Below are 22,689 nucleotides of genomic sequence, written 5' to 3'. Positions count from 1 at the left end.
AAGGGCGCATACTTCTTCATCGTCGAGCGGATCTCGGCCAATATCCAGTCCCAGCGAGGGTAAGGTGGACCGTAAATGGGTCAAGACACTAATCCGTAAGGAGCTGAAGAAGTTCTTTATCAAATTATACGATAAACTGAAGGGCAAGGGCAAAAAAGATAAGGGCAAGAGCAAACATTTTCGAGGGTATCCCCTGATGATTACCATCGACGGACTTCTCCAAGGAACAGAGTCGGTCCCAATGCTTCAGGTCCCCACGATTCAGGTCCCCGCAATGACGATATAGGCCTTCCAAAGACCCAGAATTATGATCCACGCCCTTCAGATTATGATTCTCACCCTTCAGAGATCCAGGATTATAACAAGCAGTGGAAGGACATTATAAAGGATCAGAGCAACTGCACACCGGTTATACAGAATTTTGACTGGTCGACCTTTGTCTACCCTCATGGATCTTTCCCCTTCTTGCGACCAGAGTATAGGACAGAGCAGCCGATATACTTTGCTGAGCCGATCACTACTGTTTCATCATATGAGTGGGAAGAATCTAGTTCATCAGGGGCGGCTCAGACGGAGAAGCCTGAGTCACAAGAGCGTCGTTTGAGTGTGACGAAAGAAGCGCCACAGGCAGAGCAGCCACCTCGTCGCAGCTGGAGGGAGAGACATCCGTCTACATTTCAGAGATCGCCTTGGGTTAATAGCCCAATTCCATGTCCAATGACACAATACTGCAGTGACACATATGAGAAAGTGGATGAAGGCTTGTCGAGGTGGTAAGGCTAGCTCTTGAGGTGTATGTCAGGGACAGTGGCGGTTTGCGGGTGTATGCCGACTTCGAGCGGATGGAGAATCCCATTAAAGAATTCACAACTGGGGTAAATAATCTATTGATTTTAACGTTGTTACATTATTTTGTACTAACCTACTGATTTTAATTTTGTTGCAGGATATTGACTTGTACTTTTTGACGTTGAGACATAGGCTTGCTAACTGCGGGGATTTACTTGATGGAGTCAATAAGAATAACACAGTCATAGTAGACACGGATTGGTTTGTAAGTAAACTTTAATTATTTTTATGTTTTCATTGATGCGGATAAAAATTATTCATTATTTGTTTGATTTTCAGATATACCTGAAGAGTGAGTGGGAAGCTTTATTGACCAAATATGAAGGAAGTGAATTTTTTGCCCAGGAGTGACACGTATTGATTCATACCGGAATAGCTAAAGATTGGGAGCCTCACATAGACTGGATCTCCGCCGTACGTGGAAAAGCACTTTCGGGCCATGAACTTGCTTCCGGTCAAAAGATTGGATGGATAGATGCCTCACAGGTAATGATTAAAGATATATTAGATAATTATTTGTGATTTATCGTTGTTTTAAACCAATTCATTGTGGTTCGTCATAGGTTCTTATGCCAGTTATTATAGACCATCATTTTTTCCTCTATTGTATTCGGTTGGGCGAAGCCGTTTGCGAGGTGTATGACCCAGTAGCGCACAATCTTAATGACGAGTGGCGAAATTTTCGAGTTCGGCAACTACTACCTATTCTGAGATTGTTGCCGCGTGTCCTTCAGTTGTCGATGTGGCTAGACCACACATCCGTTGATTCGACAGTGGCAAAGGAGAAGTGGCCATATATGTCGGCGGTGTTTGCTCCACTTGAGGATCAATTTCGGCAGTAGGACACTATCAACTGCGGGCCTTTCATCTGCATGTATGCAGAACGACTGATATCTGGCTCTCTATCCATTGAGTGGGGTAACAGAAACGTGATGGCACATGGGAGCAAAATCGCTAGAGCTATAATTAGATTGTGTGAAACTTCGAAGAGTAGATGCACTAGACTTGGTTTTGCTTAGTGTTGTATATTGTTAAATTCATGTGTGATTTTTTTGGTTAATCAATGAACTTTATTTCCAGTTAATCATTTCATATTATCGAATAATAAGATAATTCAATCAGTATCATTCACTGTTACAACACACAAATACAAACCACTACTCCATGTTCTCAGTCGCCCTACCAGCGCTGCACGTTCTCTTGGTGTGTCCTCCTTCACGGCAGACGCTGCACTTCTTTAGTTTATGACGCCTGATACTAGAAGACCACTCTGCTTGTGTGATGTTGCCTTCACCAACACCTCGATGTCTACTTTATTTTGGGCGCCCTGATTGTCCAGTGACTGGACAATCAGAGGTAATACAAAACTCTCAGCGATGTACTCAGGAATCAACCACTCGTGTCTCGACGGGAGATGATTAACAGAACCAGAGTAACAATCGATAAGAAATTCATTCGTGTAGAAATCGTCTACATACTTCGCGATAGTATCACCTGCCTCACTATAGAAACAACATCTGGCAATAATCAATACAACGAACATTAGAACATATTTACATTTACATGAACCCACCAAGGAAATAATGTTCGTACCTTATTGCAGCGATTGAATGAGAATAGGGCAGTTGGTCTAGTTGAAATGCTCGACATTCGCATTTTTTCTTCTCCAGATCCACTTTAAAGCTTCTATCACCAGTTTGCACTTTATACTTCTGGCCACTCAACCTTTGTGCAGTGTATCGACAACTTTTTTGGACTTCAATAGCTACCCTTTTACCGGTTTTAGAAGACAAGGGTTCCTCGCTTTGTTGTGCAGCTCTTAGTCGCTCGCTGAACATATTCTTCATGTATATCATCATCATTCTCCACAAACTGAGGCTCGTCTGTATATTGATTATCAACTGGACCCCAAGAATGTTCAGTTGTTTGGTGATAGTAAACGTTCGAATTTGGCTCATCCCATGAAGCCAATCCATTGACTAATGATTACCCCAAGTGATCGACGGTTCAATGATTTCTTGCGCTGGTGAATCTCCAGCTTATATGTCTAAATAAGCATATCTTTGGATTGCTTCCAATTCGTCCCCACCTTCGAATATTGCATTAGATTCACCTCCATATGCGAAAAATTGAGGGAGATCGAACGAAGGAACACACACTCCTCCACTAGACTCGTCTTCGACAACATAAATCTCAGTAAAATGTGGTTGGGACACCAACAACTGAAGTAAATCATTGTCATCGGCAAGAAGATTTTTACTGTAGACCCTATCATTTAATCTCTTCATCAAATAATACAAGTTGTAATTAGTGCTCAATGAATTCTCCAACATCAGGTGATTTATCATGTACAACGTAGTAGCCATGGTGTCTCCAAAAATACGCAAAGCTTAGAAGAGTCGTCGATGTACTCATAACCATTGAAGACATCTTCATAATTAACCACAAAGTATCTCTCATATTCATTCATCTACAGAAAAATAAATAAATAAATAAATAAATATATGATGTAAATGGAATGAAATGTAAAAATACAACATATAGCATGTTAACACGCTCGAAAAACATGTGTCCGTTCGAGAAAGTTTTCGAGGAAATGTGTCCGGTCGTGTATTACATGATCTGTAATGACACACGCCCGGACACATTTTCAGGGACACTTGTCCGGGCGGACACATGGTTTTCGAGCATGTTGACATGAATTATGTAGCAATATATGTATATAACTAAAATGTAAGTAATAATTACTAATTCATACTTTAAAACATGATAGAATGTGCTCTAATTCACATATATTCCTTCAAACGTAGCTTTAAATCATAAAGTATGCTATAATATGCTAATAATCCACATAAACATAGGATCAAACAAAACATTGAAAATAAACAATAATCAACTTAGCACTTCTTTAATTACATTTCAAACATAAAATGACATACCTTTAAATTTGGGATGAGAGAATTCACAAATAATAGCTTCACCACTTGGAAAATATTATAATTTCTATTGAGTTTGAGTGTTTTTTCACTTTGCAATGGAGAGTGTCCGTCGAGATCTCATATATAAACAAAGATTCCTTCATTTCACGTGAATTTCAATGAAATTAGAGCATTTGACGTGAACACTTTACTGACAAGGCTATTTCACATCATATTTGTCGTTTATCATCAATTATTTAAAAAAAATATGTCCAACCGGTCGGCCGGACGCAAGGTTTTACCGGCCGGACACTGGTTTTTTCCGATCGGACACATGTTTTTTTTTACCTTTATGTGTATTGAGTGCCAATCTCGATTGCTATAATCTTTAGTATTTATATTCCATTGATTAATTAGCATACGGTTTAATTCTAAAAACCTTGATTTAATTCAAAAATAAATTAATATTATATTTTGTACACTATCTTTTACTTTTTCCAACACTTATTTGACCGAAATCAGTCTATAAATTAATGACATTGATGTTTTTCTTACACTTTAACAACTTTTGTCATAGATGTGTAAGACTTTTTGTGGAAAACAATGCATACCCATCACAATCAAAGGGCATTTTCGGTGCTTCACACAATTAGGGTATAGAATGCTTTGTATAATAACTTAGGGCATTTTTACAAAAAAACATAAGGAAGTGGGCATTTTTGCATATTAACACTAAAATTAACACCCACAAATCAATCTAAGATCTCACTACATATAGGGGATCTCATTGGAACGATCATATATATACATATATATATATATATATATTCATTGCTCTCCATTCTCGAGGCTTCAAACCTTGACATATCCATTCGTAGACGTGTTTCACGAACACTCTCATCACCTTCACAGTGACGTTCGAGAATGCTCCACGCGTCTTTAGCTGAAGAGCATTTTTTTACCAATTTGTGTAAGTTCATGTCCACCGAAGAAAGGATCACATTGAGAGCCTTCTCATTAAGATTAGAAGCACTCAATTCTTCCCTAGTGTATTCTTTGGAGTTTTCGAACACACAATCACCATCAACGTCAACATGACGAGGTGGTGACCATCCATCAACTACAAATTTTCAGGCCAAGATATCTATATTTTTAATATAGGAACGAATTCATGATTTTCAATAGGAATAATTCGATCCATCAAGGGTCGGAGGCCTATGAAAAACAGGATTACTCATATCCATTGTAGGCACAATAAGGATCCAACACTTAGTGTATCAAGTGTAGCCACTTGATGCCAATTAAAAGTTTTGTTGCTCTCGCAAATACAGAATTGTTGAGTAAAATGTTTAAATAATGTACACAACAATCTATAGAAAAGCATAATGCAGCGGAAATGTAACGTACGCACAATGGATTGATTTTTATAATGTAATGTTAATTAATTGCAGTCGTATGTTCACCATAAAAATCCCTTTTACAATGAAGATACATGAACCATTCAATAGAATCCCTCTAATTGAATGGAGTTGAAAAGAATAGAAATATCTTCTAATCCAATCAACTAAATGCTAGCAACAACTAGACTTTAATGAAGTTAATCTAGAACAACAATCAACCTATCAACTAGTCCCAACAAACGAGTCTCCCACTCAAGAATTGTTAAGCACACGAGTCTCGCACTCGAGGTGTGTTTGTACTAGATGTCGTTGTTGATGTTCGAACAATAGCTTCGGAGCTCCTGCACTTCAATATCTTGTAGCTTGAACTTGTACTAAATGCATAGAACTCTGCCCCTATTTATAGATATGAATCTAAGCTTGTAGGGCACAAAAACTTGATTGACAATTTAGGGTTTTAGAACGTGTTCTAGGGTTGAGCTCTTGCTCCCCAAGCTTAGGGATTGGTTACACATGCAAACCAACAATCCCTAAAAACGTGGAAGACAAAGTCTTCACATCATTGCATCTTGTTAATCATCCGATCTTCACTGTTCTTCCAAGTATATGAATTGATTCTTCACTCCTTGCATTTCTCCATAACTGTTGATATGTCCTTGGTTGCTTTTCGGCAATTAAATTGAATACCATTTGGAAGATTGATTTTGATGAAATCAAAATCAAATTTAATTTTGACAAATCTTAGAATAAAAAGAACCGAAAATATAAGTAGTGTTATATTAATTCTCTTATTTGATAATTAATGAAAAAGATAAAACTAAAAGGATATTAATTCATAAAATGAATTAATTCGATCATTAGAGTTAAAATAACTCTAACACTTCTGATTTTTTTTTTGAAACTCTTAAATCATACCTTTGTTGCGGCAGTGTGACGACGAGCTAAGGGTTACTGACATTCTTAGAAGTATAGAGATACTATTCTATACTCGACATCAAAAGCATATGGTTATTAGGGACATAAAAAGAAACTTTTGCCCTGATACAATTCTGTCACACTGCAATTCTTGAAGGAATAACTATAATTGAGGTGTTACCAATTAATAGAAATAGACAAGGGAAAAACCTTGTTGAAATCAAAATAATAGAATAACAAGTCGGGATACGCCCCTTTTGATCACAAGTTTTGTTTCATACTCCTGATAACCAACATTGCATCAAACTAAGAGTTAGGAGTCCAAGCTCGATGAGGGATATCGTTTGAAATACAAAATGAAAATCTTAAGTTGAGAAAATGAAAGACATATAAGAGCTAGTGCTACAATGGAAGTCTAAATATGAAGTTGAACCCTAGCCTCAGCTCTGCCCCATCAGCACCAGCTAGTCAACCTAAAAACATTTGATAATATTTGGGCTAAGTACTAATGTACTCAGTGGACAAATATTTTTTGAAACATTTCATATTTTCGTAAAGGCACTTTATCTAATCATTTAAAACATAACTTAGAAGGTTTTTAAATAAAGTTGCTTCCAAGCATGCAAAAACATTTCATTCATTTGGTGCCATTATCACATTTTATTATGTTACTCGCTGTGATCCCGGACCTTTTAGCCATCGACGGATCATTTCTCCCATGATACTTGCCCTGATGATGTAACTCAGACAAGTTGAAATTGATCTCGGGACGCTATACAGGCAGGCCTTACATTACATGCTTCGGAACACATTCCGTCGAGCACCCTTATAACGCCTCAGGTCAGGGCCCAATGGAGATCAGCCCACCGAGTCAGCTAGCATGTGTACACGATTCTCAAACAACGTGTTAGGTCATAAGAGAACCTCGAACAATTCATTAGCGAGCCTTAAACATATCATAACGTACAAAATATTTTATTGGATATAATTTGCATATCATGAAACATTTAGAGCTTATATAACTCGTTCATACATTTGAAAAGTAAGCCCACTTAGTTAGACAAAGCCTGAAGATCATAAACATAGAAACCTGTCTTGGGAAAGCAACGCTAAACTCCTTGGTCCACAAAGCCTACAAGAAATTCTATTTTCAATAGGTCTCATTCTATTTCATTGATTCATGCTTTCTCATACATATGCACAAATTGTATATATACTTCTATATATATATATATATATATATATATAAGTATGCAAATGTATATGTGTATTTCATGAAAATGAAAGTGTGAGGAGTAAAATATGTACCGGCCTTGTGCATTTAACAGAGCTGAAATACTTCTTTATATTATTATTATTATTATTATTATTATTATTATTATTATTATTATTATTATTATTATTTGATACAACGCTGACTTGACATGTCTGACTTTATCAATAGGGAATTATCTTGGTAGCTTAACGACTCAACTCTACTTCGACTTTGATAGTCCAGCTCTATATTAGCCTCGATGGCTCAGTTCTAAGATAAAGACTTATTGTAATAAGTGCTTAGGCCCAGTTATATGAATTAATGGGCTTTAGCGGTCAAAGGGTCAAATAGGCCCAAGTGCTAGGTTTACTTTGATGCTTATAAATAAGACTATTATTATTAAACTAGAGGATTCACTTTCTATTCAATTCTCACCATGTAAAATGTAATCATTCCCCAAAATATAATGAAAAACCCCGACAATCTCCGTGAATATAGATCTTTATGATCGAACCACGTAAATCTTGTGTTCTTTATCATTTTGCATGGGTCCGTTAATATTTGTTTCATCAGAAAGATTGAGTTCTAAAGTAATTTGGCTATTTTGTGTTAGGTGAGAAAGAGAATTTGGCTATAGTAATTTAGTTGGTATAATGGGTAAATCGTATGCTGCAAAGTAGGTGATTCATGAGAGGAGATATGGCTATTAAGGGAAGGGATATGATGGTGATGGTTGAAATGACATGACAATAAAAATCCTTCTGAATTATTGTGGGATCTTGTAATAGTCCTTCCGGGTTTCACTAATTAAAACGTTTGTGTACGTAATGCTCAATATTAACTTTGGGTGCTAGCTAGTAATTTGAAAATAATTTTCAACATTTTTCCATTATTTCATCATCAATAATATTTTTTCAATTTTTTTTCTCAATTATTTTTCAATTAAAATATTACAACCAACTTTAGAAACCCACTATATAGACTAAGACATGGTTTAGAAAACCTTCCGGAGGAGGCTCCACGAAAGCAGTTGAGGCAGCGTGAAAACTAGTAAGTTTAATTCCTAAAAAGGAAAGGAATAAAGAGGAAAAGAAAAAGGAAGAAAGTGAGTAGCTAACTTTAGATCACTCATTATCAGCTTAAAAGCTAGCTTTTCCTCTACAGCTTAAAACCTGTGGAGATTCCCCCTCATCGGTCAATTCTAAAACCCTAGTAAGATTTTCATTTTCAGTTTTATGTTAATAAAAGCATGTCGCCTTTTTTTGGGAGATCGTAAACCCCCGTTAAAGATACGCTTGAAAACATTCAATTTTGAGGTTTACTTTTAATTTTTGCTAAATCTAGGAAGATTTTTCTTGCTTCAAGGATGTGATCTGATGGTGAACTTGGAAATGTGTGCATGTTTTTGTTGGAAATGGTTAGGGATTTCTGTTTTGGGGATTATGGGCTTGGTCATGGGTTCTTTTTCACGGATTGTTGCGCAAGTTGGTGGTGAGTGACTTGGTTTCTAGTTGAGATTCTTGCGCTGCGGTACCTTCTGAGTCTGGACTTTTCTCGAACAGTTGGTTGGCGTGTTCATATCTTGCTGCACTCTATTTTTCTGCCACAAACAATTAGCGTGCTGTATAGAGGGTTTTCCAACATGTGCGTGTGTGTGAACGATTGATTTTGAAGAGTGTGCGGTGAAGCTCTTCAAGAGCAATAGTGTAAAATGTAAAATGTAGAGTATTGCAAGATTGCTCTGTTTGTTGTTAGTGGAGTGCAAAATTTAAATCTCTTTTAAAAATATACTTAAATGTTTATGCTGATTTCGGTGTGGTTAGTTGAAACTATCTGAAATCGTAACTCTACATGATCCGTTTCTTATTGTTGTAGGTCGCGGAAGTAATGGCGTATAGGCGTAGCATCATAGCTAAAACTAAGTTGTTTTATCAACAGCACCAGCGATTTGCCCCTTCTTTTTCACATATGAGTGGTAGCGATCGCTACGAATTGCCTGCTAAAAGCATTAACAGGAATACTGAGATCCGAAGCCATTTTCAGATTACCGGAAACATTGCCAGCAATTCCCTGCTACCAGGAAGTGTCTCTCGACTCATGCGATCTGAGTTTCAAACAGGCTATGGGCTGAATTTCCAGAGAAATATGTCGAAGTTGCCTTCGGACATTGAGGGCCTACATGACGCTGGGGATCTGTATGGTGCGATCAGTGCTGTGGGGGAGAAGGCTGTGGAGGTAGCTCCGGTGGTGAATGAAGCGGCCGTTGCAGCAGCAGATTCAATCAACTACCTGAACTTGATTGAAGTTTTTCATTGTTGCGCTGGATTGGAATGGTGAGGATGTTTCTCTGAAACCAAATTCTTCAGTTTTACTTAAATTGAATGTTTTGTTCACTCAATGTTATAGTGAATTTAGTTGTGGTTGGCTAAGTTTTTTGGGATTCTTGTCTAGGTGGGCATCAATTGCTGCTACAACTCTTTTGATGCGTTTCATTCTCGTTCCTTTTCAAATATATTTGCTGCAATTCTGTTCCAAAAATTACACAGCTGTAAGTTCTCTACACGATTTTGCCTATGCACATTTTGGATTTGATTTATACAGATTGCATCATTACTTTCAACAACAGTTTAAATTGTATTGGGATGAATAAGAGCAACATTATCCTATGCGGGTCCTTTTATTATGTTGTGAATGTGAAATATTATCCACATGCATAAGGATTATTGTGCCAAGAAATTGATTGTATACACAATTGTTTGCAGATTGTAAAACATGTACGTCACTTGCAAATCTCTGATATTTTAAATGAGGTATGAGCTTTAGGCTATGTTCTTGGTTATCTTGTTGTTAGCGATTCATAATCGATTATTGTTTGACAGAATAATGAAAAAGGTAAAGCTTGGAGAAAACTGGTGAGTAATGCTGAAAACACATATAATGTATTCTGAGGCTATCTTTGCTATACCTTTCTTCATTTTTTACCACTTGAAGAGCTGTGGCCTCAGCTTTGGTTGATGTAAATGAATATTGGTCTTGCAGATACGACAAATTTCAGTATATGGGATTTAAGGCATCATTAATATCGGGGATCTGCTTTTACGTATGGGTAAGATCACATTCCTTTTAGTTCGATAAATTTCTTATGCTCTCTCGATTTCTTTCTAAACCGACCTTGTCACTTTCCATTCAGGTTTCATACATGGCAAACAATGTTCCCTCTTTCACTACAGGTGGAACTTTATGGTTCACGGATTTAACAGCTTTTGGTCACACGGATCTCCCAATCCTTATGGCATTGACATTGTGGCTTAGGTTGGAGGTAAGCTAACTTCTCCCATCATATCCTTGGTGTGGTTTTCTTTGTTCCTTCAAGATATGATCACCTTGAGCTCACTTTAAATATTTATCACTAAATTCTTCTCCACAGTTGTATCCGTTTTTTAATCTAGAAGGCAAGTCACCTCCCACGTCTGCTAACATGTTGGTAGCTGTTTCAGCATACCTTGCCGCTGTCGCTGGAGGGTTCCCCACGGTTTGTTATAGCAGACATTCTTTATCTGTTTTGTGCTGAGATACTTAAACTTCTTGTTATCATATGCTCTTTAATTAATGATGGTTTAATTATTTATTTTGTTTTGTTAAACAATCTACATAAAATGAATATATATAATTAGATAGCGCATTTGTGCAGGCTGTATACTGTTATTGGTTGACCAGCAACCTCTTTTCAATAGCATTTGGAGCTGGTGAGTCTTCTTCTTCTTCTGCTTCATTTTGTTTGAAGCTGTTGCCTTTATTTTGATAATATGTTTATCATGTTGTGTATTCAGTGATGATGGATCCTCGAGTTCGGAAATTGCTGGGGATATCATACAAATCATCTGAAGCTGATAAATAGACGTACTGAGAGCTGCAGCTGCATTTGGCCCAAAATTTTATTGTTGAAAAATCATTACCCTTTTGTGTTTCATCAATTTGATATAGATTGTTGATGCTTAATTCATCTGACACACACAAACACACACATGAGTGTGGTATGTTTTTCTCGTGTGATAATATATGCAAGGTTTCTACATATTGTGATTTCTAAACAATGAAGATTTAAGTGAAAGAAGATGGAAGGCCGTGACTGTTGTGTGCGTGTTGAGGGAGGCAAGAGGCAGTCACCGGTGGCATGCTGCTGATGAACACAAAATGTCAAAATCAGTATCAAATTATTCATCACACACAACACTAGTGAAGATGGAAAACGGTGAAATCACAACAAGACGAGAAACTCAAAGCCGATGGATTCATACTAGCAGCAAGACCACCCTAAGGTGGAACTCACTTCGAGTATATATCACTCTTATAGCTTTCCTGACAACTAGAAACCGAGTAAAAATCCAACGTGATTAACTTTCCTTCGTAAGAGGATGGCAAGGAAACGAGAAACAGTCGAGCTTCAGCTAAAGCTACTTTCATCAATAAACTCTAGATGTTCGAGTTGTAAAGTTATGTTTCTTCCCTCGTAATCTCGTTTGGTGACTAAGGCGATGAAGTAGAGCTTAATGATAAGGTACATTTTGCAATTCTAGGAAGTATTTCACATTAATTTCACATTAACATTGAATCCTCTCCAAGAAAGGTATTGCCTCATGCACGTTTTTTCTCTTCACCAGATGCCACACAATAATGGCTAACGTTACGCCATCAGCCGCTCCTTTCCGTCTCCACCATCAGCCTCATCGCCTCCCCTTCATGTTAGAGGGAGTCGAGCATCATGTTGTAGGCTGTGAATGTTCGGCCGGAGAATGAGACGGAGCGAGAATAGGCGTTGCTGCTAGCGGCCTTGGGTAAGCAAGGGGAAGGAAGACCCACTCGCGTGTTTGACACCTACTTGCGAGATTTCATCGAAGAAATGCCAAGCTTTATCAAGGTTTCCCGTCTTGCAGTATTCGCTAATCAAGATACTATAGGTGTATATATTGTGCTTGATTCCCATCTTTGCCATTGAATTGAAGAGCAATATCCATCTATCAATATGTTGCATGTGACAACTCTAGGTGAGACGCCCTTCTCAACCATGAAATCATATACTACTCCTTGTTTTGCCCTCTCGATATCACCCTTCAAATGAAACCCATTAATAAGTGTAGAATAAATGACAACATTCGGACAAATATTTTGTTGCATCATAGTTTCCAACGCACTCATCTTCCATATTTCCTTCCTTGCATAATGCTTTTGGAGTTAAGCCGGGGTGGAGATGTTCCATCCGGTACTCCTCCCGTGAAGTCGTTTGCCGAGTCTCTTAGGCAATCTTCGGGACGTCCCGCAGACGTCCCGGCTCATGAGTTTACGGTGCTGAAACCCGCAATGATGGACGACAGGCCGTGCCTTTCTATTTCCTCGGCTTTCCGTCAACGGCAAATCAAATCCTTTCAGCATGCTATTCATGGGAGGGTTTTCCTTCGCAAAGGCGATTCGCCGAGATTTGCGGCGGATCTTTTTACTGAGCTCTCTATCCTCTGGAAAACGTCGTCTCCTCCTTGGCAGGTTATCCCTCTGGGCAAGGGATATTTCACTTTGAAGTTCTCGTCACCTGAGGATTATGCTTTGGCTTTCGCGAAATCTGCTTGGCGTCTTCGTGTGGGAATTCTTTTCCTTCAGGCATGGACTCCCAACTTCAATCCGAACAAGATTGTTTCTTCTACTGCTCAGGTTTGGGTCCGTATCTTTAATCTCCCGCATGAGTTTTGGCATCCTGAAGTTCTCTCTGGTATAGCTAGGCATGTTGGAACTCCTATTCTTGTTGATGGCATGTCTGCTAGGGCTTCGGTTGGTTATTTTGCTAGGGTGTTAGTTGAGATGAATGTGGCCTTGGATATCCCTCAGTTTCTTGATGTTAAATGTGATGATGATATTTATGAAATTGAGTTTGGTTATGAGAATTTGCCATACTTCTGTTGTCTTTGTTCTGCGATTGGCCATGCCACTGATGACTGCAAACTTTCTTCGGGCAAAGAGCCTGCTTCTCCGACTAAGCAGACAGAACAGGATAATAGTTTGCGGGGCATGAAGCATCGCAATAGATCTCGAAAATGGAAGAAGACTAGGAACCGTTATGTTGCGAACCGACAGCGCGCGAATGAGGTGCCTAGTTCTACTGGGCTGGATAATGATGCGGAGTCTTCGCCTAGACGTGAATATGTTACTGCTGGAAAGAATTCTATGGAAAAAAGCAATCGGTTTGAGGTGCTAGAGGGTAGGGAGTTAGAGAATGGAGACAATATGGCAGCACGTAGAGATGACTCGATTTCGGGACCAGATTCTGTACTTGATCGGCCCATTGATGCTCAAGATAGCAAGGAGGACATGGCTGTTATGGAGGTTTCCAACAGCCCCGTGGTTGAGGAGATCATTGCAGACGATCGAGAGGCCGTTAGTTCGGCAGCACGATCGCAGAGGGAGGACGGAGCCGGGTCGGAGGTCATTATGCGGTCTGTTGTGGTTCCGTCCACGGACATGGCAGATGATTCGGCATCTCGGTTGGTCATTGAGCCCACACATTCTGCTCAGGAGGAGTTGGCTAGTCGTATTAGCAGGTTAGAGGAGCAGGATAGTCAGGGGATACAAATGCTCGTTGACAATCCTAAGCGTCGACCGGGTCGACCTAAAAAAGGTATGGAACGTCCGCAAACTCCACTGAATCCGATTGACAGTATAAAAAGTCGGCTCAGGAATGCAGATGATCCAAGAATGCGGGTCATGAATAAGGGCGCTGTTCTTGACACTCCGTCGCCGGTGGAGTTCTTGAATAAAGTGCACAATGCTCAGTCTGGAGGAGCGCTTATGCAAAATTTTGTGGTTCATTCTTCTTCTTCAGACGCAGCTCGAGCTATGTCGACTGTGGTTTCTAAAAGATGGGGAGATATGCTGGATGACGAAGAATCTTTTAACGAGGATGATTGAATGTTTTCTTAGTCTTGGTTGTTTTTTAGTTTTCCGTGACTTCTCGCCGGTGCTTTAGCTTGTTTTTTCGCTTGAACCTCTTTGTTCTTTTTTTAATAAACTTTCTATTTCAGCCTTCCTTGCATAATGCATCAATCAATATACTCGGTTCAATGTATTTGACCAAGTATTTTCTTGCATGGTTTGAGGATATCAAATAAATTAAAAGAATTTTAAATTTTGTATCCATTCATTTAGATTATAGGGTTAATTGCATGTAATATCATGAACTTAACGCGAAATCTAAATTTAGCATGACTTTTAAAAGTTCCAATTAATATCACCACCTATGCCCCGTGTCCAATTTTAGCACCGTTTTGTTTTCCGATAGAACTACGTGGCAATGACGTGTCTACCGGTAGACACGTCATTGCCACGTACTCCGAAGAGAGAGAGAGAGAGGGCTAAAATCGGCGGGTTTGCAGAGGGCGGCGCGATGACCCCCCCCCCACCTCAGCCTACCAGAATGATGAGGGTGGCGGCGTCGCGAGGAGGGGAGTCACCGAGAAGGGGAATCGCGCAGAGGGCGGCGGCTGCACGACTGAAAATTCTTGTCGAATTGGGGGGTAGGGTTTTGAAAATTCTGAAAATTCTGGAAATGGCCGGCACACGTCACCGGAATCGCAAGGAGGAGGTGTGAGAGGCGTGGGCGGTGGAATAGGAGGAAAGTGAGGGTGGGAGGCGGGGGCACTCGTCGCCGGAATCGCGAGGAGGAGGTGAGAGGCGGTGGGCGGTGGAAGATGAGAAGGTGAGGGTGGAGGCAGGCGGCTGGCCACTCGTCGTCGGAATCGCGAGGAGGAGGTGAGAGGCGTGGGAGGTGGAAGATGAGGAGGTTGAGGGGGAGGCGGGGCGGGCACTCGTCGTCGGAACTCGCGAGGATGTGAGGTTGAGAGGCGTGTGCGGTGGAAGAGGAGGAGGTGAGGGTGAGGAGGGCAAAAGAGCGAGAGAAGGAGGGGTGATGGATGGAGAGAGAGGGGAGAGAGGAGAGAGAGAGCTTGGTCGCCGGTCGGAAGTTGTACCGGCAAGCCACGTCAATGACACGTAGGATCGAAGCATGTGCCTACAAGCCACGTCAAAAAACGGTGCTAAAATTGGACACGGGGCATAGGTGGTGATATTAATTGGAACTTTTTAAAGTCGTGCTAAATTTGGATTTTGCGTTAAGTTCATGATATTACATGCAATTAACCCTAGATTATATAATATATATTTATTAGAGTTAATATATGAAAGTAGTCACCTTTTTTCAGTAAACTTAAAATTTATCCACTCAAATAAAAACTTTAAAAAATACCCACTTTTGTGTTAAATGACTAAACTAACCCTAAGACTATAATTAAAAAAAAATTAAAAATCACTCCCCCTGCCCTGCTTACCCCCAGACCCCGACCCCCCTCCCCCAAGCTATTTTTTTTTTCACTCCCACCCGACCACCCACCCCGAAGCCAATTTTTTTTTTTTACTCCCCTCTACCCTGCCCTGCCCTCCCACCCCCAAGCCAAAAAAAAAAAATTATTACTCTCCCCTGCCCCCCACCCCACCCCACCCCTCGACCACCCACCCCAAGCCAAATTTGTTTTCTAACCCCCCCCCATGCCCTGCCCCCCAAGCCAAAAAAAAAATCTTGAATTCACAATTTATTTTTTTTTTGAATTCACAATTTAATTTTTTTTTAATTCACAATTAGATTTATAAATTCACAACTTAATGTTTTTAAATTCACGATCACATCTATGAATTTATAACTTAATATTCTTGAAATAACGATCAGATCTATGAATTCACAACTAAAACTAGAATTCACAACCAACTCGATGAATTCACAACTGAATCGTTAGTGTTGGTTGTGAATTCGAGTTTTAAAGCTTGAATTCACAACTAGTTGTTTTGATTGTGAAATCTCGAATTCACAACCAGTTTGTTAGTTGTGAATTCGAGTTTTAAATCTCGATTTCACAACCATCTCTATTGCTAGTTATGAATTCAAGTAGTCATAAATTTGAGTTTTAAAGCTCGAATTTACAAACTAGTTGTTTTAGTTGTCAATTCTCGAATTCACAACTTAATTTCTTGAATTCACAACCGCATCTATGAATTCACAACCAACTCAATAAATTTACAACTGAATCACTAGTGTTGGTTGTGAATTCGAGTTTTAAAACTCGAATTCACGACCAATTGTTTTAGTTGTGAATTCTCGAATTCATAACAAGTTTGATGAATTCAAGACTGAATTGCTAGTGTTAATTGTGGCAGGGCAGGAGAGGTAAAGGGTAAAATGGTAAGTGTGGGTATTTTTTAAGTTTTTATTTTTATGGGTAATTTTTAAGTTTACTAAAAGAAATAGGCTATTTTCAAAATCCACTTTATTTATTAATTAATCTATTTTTATAACCAAACATTAGAGCTTAAAATTATTCTCTCTCTTCATAAGAATAAAGAGTATGTGCGCGAAGCTCTGACCTCATATCACCTAATAAAAAAAAACTAATATGTCAGCCCGTGCGATGCACAACAAGCATCAAATTTATTAATGTATTATTTTTAGAAACGATGTAAAAATATAAAATATCATTTTTTATGAATTAGATCATTTCATAACAAAAAATTATTCATGTTAATTTAAATATTATTTTATTTAAAGTAGTGTAGAATATTATAAACATAATGAATATAATATTAAATTTAGTTTGTATCGTGTAACAATAATTATATTGTAGAGAAATTAGAATTATGATAACAATAATACAATTATGATAACATGTGTTTAGGTTAGAGAAGGGCAGTATATATCGTGAAGCATCAATGATTGCTAGAGAAGAAGGCATGAGAGCGTTTTGGAAATGAAATTTGGTCACGATCGCGCACCATCTTTCCTATTCTTCCATAAGCTTTTATGCATTTGAACGCTACAAGAATGTTGTTACAGTTGTTCTGTAAAGAACTTATGTTTTTTAGTAAATTATTCACATATCAAGTGTTTCGTGTGTGTAATTGACTAATCTTTTGCACTTTTTGTTTGTTTGTTTAATAGATGTTGCTTTATTACAAGTTACTTTAGGAGTTGAAGGCCAAGGAGAAAATATGAGTACTGATTTAGGTGGTGGTCTGGTTGCAGTAACTGCCGCTTCATCTACCTATCCTTTGATCTTGTGCGGACACGTTTTACAGCGCATGTGAACAAACAGAGTGTGCTTAGTGTTGACTGTTGAATGGGGATATTCACTTCTATTAGGATTTGTTACTCCTGCGATATGCTTAGTTTTTTCTTAATTGGTATGCTTGAACTTTTGGCATTTCAATTTCCATATTTTCATGAAACCTATATACTTTTCTCAATGTGGTTTCATTCATATAAAGTTAAATTGCTTCAATTCAGTTTTTATTTGTCATTATAATTTATATGTGTTTGTGTGTGTGTGTGGAAAACTTTCATTGGGTATATATATACTTTTCTAGGACTCAATTACATAAGTTTATTTGGTTATCCAAATTGAAGCATGTAGTTTCTTTTGTTATTTATTTTGTGAGTTCTTCCTTTATGATATAATATTATGGTGGTCTTATAACTTTAACTCTGAAGTTCATATGTTGTAAATGATTAATCATTTGCATGTGTATATATGTTCCCATCAGAAGAAGCATTTACTGATGTTGATTCTGTGTCCTTTGCACTGGGAATAAAAACCAAATTTTTGTTTATGATGGGAAAGAAATTTATAGTGAAACTCCCGTTTGATGGTAAGGTTTGATCATTTTAATTTAAGACAACATTGATGAGATTTGTGTCATTTAGAGATAGATGTTGTGGATAATAAAACATGAAAAATTTTGGTTTTGGCCAACCACCTTCCTAGATGACGTGCTTTAGAGTTGAACATAAAATTAAAAGTGTGTCAACTGATGATATTTATAAGCTTAGTGTTGAAATTACAGAGAAAGCATATCGAGTGTTGTGTGCTACCAAATTAAATGGCAATTTGGATGGTAAGGTTTCATTTTCTTTCATTTTCTTACAAGTGCTTGATTTCGTCTCAACTCAGATTCTCAGCCCAAAGTTCAACAAGAGTGGAGAAGATCAAATGATTAATTATATTTACTTCAAAATTTTCAAAATCTTGCTATAAGAATTCTTGGACGAAAGCAACCTATGATAATATATAAGTCCTACACATTTTATATTAATCCAATAGTATTTTAATTAATTTGTCTATTATTCTGTATTATATCTTTTTTCTTTTGATAAATTAACAATATTCTATATACTCCAATTTAGCTTGGAGTATGAAAAGGTTCAAATTAATAAGGAGTATATCCTTTTCACCCTTCACATTTGTACAATTTAGCTTGAAGTATGAAAAGGTTCAAATTATTTAAGTAGTAATTGTATATCCAATTCATAAAAAACAAGTTTATCATGAACAATATACAAAAATAAACATAAATATGTTTGCAATTTATAGATTATATTGGATATAGCATTTGTTGGCTCACATGCACATTTAATTCGAGTGAAACTTTATTGAAATCTGCATTCAATAGCATCATCAAATATTACAAATGAATTTAAAATATATAACACATAATAGAAATGCAGAAAAGGCAGCAAATCTTAAATAAATTATATAATCTTTACACCTACTTATTAAACGTTTTTTGAATAATTGGTTATTTGATCTTTTACTTATAGATTATGATTAATATTAGTAATATTTATTTATTAAAAAATGTTACTTGATTTTGATGTTTCCGTGCATCGCACGGGCGAGTATACTAGTTATTGTTATATTTCAGTTACTTCAACTCTATATCAAAATTTAACATTGTCATTGAAATTTTGAAAAAAAAAATCATATTTAAAGTTTAATTTTTAATACATGTAACATATCAATCTAAAATTAATTAATTTATTTGAGAGCAAATAATAAAAAAATTGTTTATATAAATAAATAAGTTTAAACACAAAAATATAGACATGGTTTAGAAAACCTTCCGGAGGAGTTGAGGCAGCGTGAAAGCTAGTAAGTTTAATTCCTAAAAAGGAAAGGAATAAAGAGGAAAAGAAAAAGGAAGAAAGTGAATTGCTAACTTAGATCACTCATTATCAGCTTAAAAGCTTTTCCTCTACAGCTTAAAACCTGTGGAGATCCCCCTCATCGCTCAATTCCAAAACCCTAGTAAGATTTTAGTTTTCAGTTTTATGTTAATAAAAGCATGTCGCCTTTTTTTGGGAGATCGTAAACCCCCGTTAAAGATACGCTTGAAAACATTCAATTTTGAGGTTTACTTTTAATTTTTGCTAAATCTAGGAAGATTTTTCTTGCTTTAAGGATGTGATCTGATGGTGAACTTGGAAATGTGTGCATGTTTTTGTTGGAAATGGTTAGGGATTTCTGTTTTGGGGATTATGGGCTTGGTCTTGGGTTCTTTTTCACGGATTGTTGCGCAAGTTGGTGGTGAGTGACTTGGTTTCAAGTTGAGATTCTTGCGCTCATAGCGGATCTTTTCTTCTAATCTACTATTTATTGTCGTTTCTGATGGAAGTTGTGTAAAATTGGGGAACAAATTGGTGTGAGGGTCGAATTTCGTATCATTTCACTACGACGCTGAGGTACCTTTTTTCGAACAGTTGGTTGGCGTGTTCATATCTTGCTGCAGTCTATTTTTTTTGCTTTATTCATTTGCCACAAACAATTAACGAGCTGTATAGAGGGTTTTCCAACCTATTTTGTTCGGGAAAGTTACTTTTGGGGATATTTTGAAGAGTGTGGTGAAGCTCTACAATGTAAAATGTAGAATATTGTATGATTACTCTGTTTGTTGTCAGTGGAGTGCAAAATTTAAATCTCTTTCACAAATATAAATGTGTATGCTGATTTCGGTGTGGTTAGCTGAAACTATCTGAAATCGTAACTCTACATAATCCATTTCTTATTGTTGTAGGTCGCGGAAGTAATGGCGTATAGGCGTAGCATCATAGCTAGAACTAAGTTGTTTTATCAACAGCACCAGCGATTTGCCCCTTCTTTTTCACATATGAGTGGTAGCGATCGCGACGAATTGCCTGCTAAAAGCATTAACAGGAATACTGAGATCCGAAGCCATTTTCGGATTACCGGAAACATTACCAGCAATTCCCTGCTACCAGGAAGTGTCTCTCGACTCATGCGATCTGAGTTTCGAACAGGCTATGGGCATAATTTCCATAGAAATATTTCAAAGGTGCCTTCGGACATTGAGGGTCTACATGACGCTGGGGATCTGTATGGTGCGATCAGTGCTGTGGGGGAGAAGGCTGTGGAGGTAGCTCCGGTGGTGAATGAAGCGGCCGTTGCAGCAGCAGATTCAATCAACTACCTGAACTTGATTGAAGTTTTTCATTGTTGCGCTGGATTGGAATGGTGAGGATGTTTCTCTCAAACCAAATTCTTCAGCTCTAGCTTTACTTCAATTGAATGTTTTGTTGTGGTTGGCTAATTTTTTGGGGGGATTCTTGTTTAGGTGGGCATCAATTGCTGCTACAACTGTTTTGATGCGTTTCATTTTTGTTCCTTCTCAAATATATTTCCTGCAATTCTGTTCCAAAAATTTCACAGCTGTAAGTTCTCTATCCGATTTTGCCTATGCCCATTTTGTATTTGATTTATACAGATTGCGTCATTACTTTCAGCAACAGTTTAAATTGTATTGGGATGAATAAGAACATTTTCCTATGCTGGTCCTTTTATTGTGAATGTGAAATATTATCCACATGCATAAGGATTATTGTGCCAAGAAATTGATTGTATACACAATTGTGCAGATTGTAAAACATGTACGTCACGAGCAAATCTCTGATATTTTAAATGAGGTATGAGCTTTAGGCTATGTTCTTGGTTATCTTGTTGTTAGTGACTCATAATCGATTATTGTTTGACAGAATAATGAAAAACGTGAAGCTTGGAGAAAACTGGTGAGCAGGTATGTGTGTAATGCTGAAAACACATATAATGTATTCTGAGGCTATCTTTGCTATACCTTTCTTCATTTTTTACCACTTGAAGACCTGTGGCCTCAGCTTTGGTTGATGTAAATGAATATTGGTCTTGCAGTTACGACAAATTACATGGGAGGGGATTGATGGCATCATCAATATCGGGGATCTGGTTTTACGTATGGGTAAGATCACATTCCTTTTAGTTCGATAAATTTCTTATGCTCTCTCGATTTCTTTCTAAACCGACCTCGCCACTTTCCATTCAGGTTTCATACATGGCAAACAATGTTCCCTCTTTCACTACAGGTGGAACTTTATGGTTCACGGATTTAACAGCTTGTGGTCACACGGATCTCCCAATCCTTATGGCATTGACATTGTGGCTTAGGTTGGAGGTAAGCTAACTTCTCCCATCATATCCTTGGTGTGGTTTTCTTTGTTCCTTCAAGATACGATCACCTTGAGCTCACTTTAAATATTTATCACTAAATTCTTCTCTACAGTTGCACCCGTTTGGTTATCTAGAACACAGGTCACCTCCCACGTCTGGTAGCATGTTGGTAGCTGTTTCAGCATACCTTGCCGCTGTCGCTGGAGGATTCCCCACGGTTTGTTATAGCAGACATTCTTTATCTGTTTTGTGCTGAGATACTTAAACTTCTTGTTATCATATGCTCTTTAATTAATGATGGTTTAATTAATTATTTGGTTTTGTTAAACAATCTACATAAAATGAATAGTATATAATTAGATAGCGCATTTGTGCAGGCTGTATACTGTTATTGGTTGACCAGCAACCTCTTTTCAATAGCATTTGGAGCTGGTGAGTCTTCTTCTTCTTCTTCTTCTTCTTCTTCATTTTGTTTGAAGCTGTTGCCTTTATTTTGATAATATGTTTATCATGTTGTGTATTCAGTGATGATGGATCCTCGAGTTCGGAAATTGCTGGGGATATCATATAAATCATCTGAAGCTGATAAATAGACGTACTGAGAGCTGCAGCTGCATTTGGCCCAAAATTTTATTGTTGAAAAATCATTACCCTTTTGTGTTTCATCAATTTGATATAGATTGTTGATGCTTAATTCATCTGACACACACAAACACACACATGAGTGTGGTATGTTTTTCACGTGTGATAATATATGCAAGGTTTCTACATATTGTGATTTCTAAACAATGAAGATTTACGTGAAAGAAGATGGAAGGCCGTGACTGTTGTGTGCGTGTTGAGGGAGGCAAGAGGCGGTCACTGGTGGCATGCTGCTGATGAACACAAAATGTCAAAATCAGTATCAAATTATTCATCAGACACAACACTAGTGAAGATGGAAAACGGTGAAATCACAACAAGACGAGAAACTCAAAGCCGATGGAGCAAGA

The 22,689-nt window shown here is 37.8% G+C and overlaps 3 protein-coding genes across 8 annotated transcripts; all 3 read left to right on the top strand.

Moving 5' to 3' along the window:
- The first annotated feature begins 8,393 nt into the window (after nt 1-8,393).
- Nucleotides 8,394-11,412, top strand: LOC131012489 (mitochondrial inner membrane protein OXA1-like). Of its 2 annotated transcripts, none has more exons than XM_057940469.1 (10): nt 8,394-8,653; nt 9,213-9,670; nt 9,789-9,885; nt 10,100-10,147; nt 10,217-10,254; nt 10,374-10,443; nt 10,528-10,656; nt 10,765-10,869; nt 11,029-11,083; nt 11,168-11,412. In XM_057940469.1, exons 1-10 carry the CDS (start codon nt 8,573-8,575, stop codon nt 11,233-11,235), a joined length of 1,149 nt encoding a protein of 382 aa, XP_057796452.1. In that variant the 5' UTR covers nt 8,394-8,572; the 3' UTR covers nt 11,236-11,412. The 2 variants fall into 2 exon arrangements, with proteins under 2 accessions (XP_057796452.1, XP_057796453.1); XM_057940470.1 differs by having other exon boundaries at nt 8,396-8,549.
- Nucleotides 11,413-11,554: 142 nt separating this feature from the next.
- LOC131007568 (uncharacterized) lies at nt 11,555-14,291 on the top strand. Its single transcript, XM_057934477.1, has 2 exons — nt 11,555-11,895; nt 11,999-14,291. The coding sequence occupies exon 2, from the start codon at nt 12,453-12,455 to the stop codon at nt 14,289-14,291; it is 1,839 nt and encodes a 612-aa protein (XP_057790460.1). The 5' UTR covers nt 11,555-11,895; nt 11,999-12,452.
- Nucleotides 14,292-19,346: 5,055 nt separating this feature from the next.
- LOC131012488 (mitochondrial inner membrane protein OXA1-like) lies at nt 19,347-22,467 on the top strand. Of its 5 annotated transcripts, XM_057940468.1 has the most exons (11): nt 19,620-19,786; nt 19,875-19,941; nt 20,274-20,731; nt 20,832-20,928; nt 21,133-21,180; nt 21,250-21,290; nt 21,422-21,488; nt 21,573-21,701; nt 21,810-21,914; nt 22,075-22,129; nt 22,223-22,467. In XM_057940468.1, the coding sequence occupies exons 3-11, from the start codon at nt 20,286-20,288 to the stop codon at nt 22,288-22,290; spliced, it is 1,056 nt and encodes a 351-aa protein (XP_057796451.1). In that variant the 5' UTR covers nt 19,620-19,786; nt 19,875-19,941; nt 20,274-20,285; the 3' UTR covers nt 22,291-22,467. The 5 variants fall into 5 exon arrangements, with proteins under 5 accessions (XP_057796447.1, XP_057796448.1, XP_057796451.1 ...); XM_057940464.1 differs by lacking the exons at nt 19,620-19,786; nt 19,875-19,941 and adding an exon at nt 19,347-19,611; XM_057940465.1 differs by lacking the exons at nt 19,620-19,786; nt 19,875-19,941 and adding an exon at nt 19,352-19,507.
- The last annotated feature ends 222 nt before the right edge of the window (nt 22,468-22,689 follow it).

The sequence above is a fragment of the Salvia miltiorrhiza genome, chromosome 2 (genome assembly GCF_028751815.1).
Source record: "Salvia miltiorrhiza cultivar Shanhuang (shh) chromosome 2, IMPLAD_Smil_shh, whole genome shotgun sequence".
NCBI classification, from domain to species: Eukaryota; Viridiplantae; Streptophyta; class Magnoliopsida; order Lamiales; family Lamiaceae; genus Salvia; species Salvia miltiorrhiza.
Note: the sequence above shows the minus strand (reverse complement) of the source record. Positions and strands in the feature narration are given on the sequence as shown.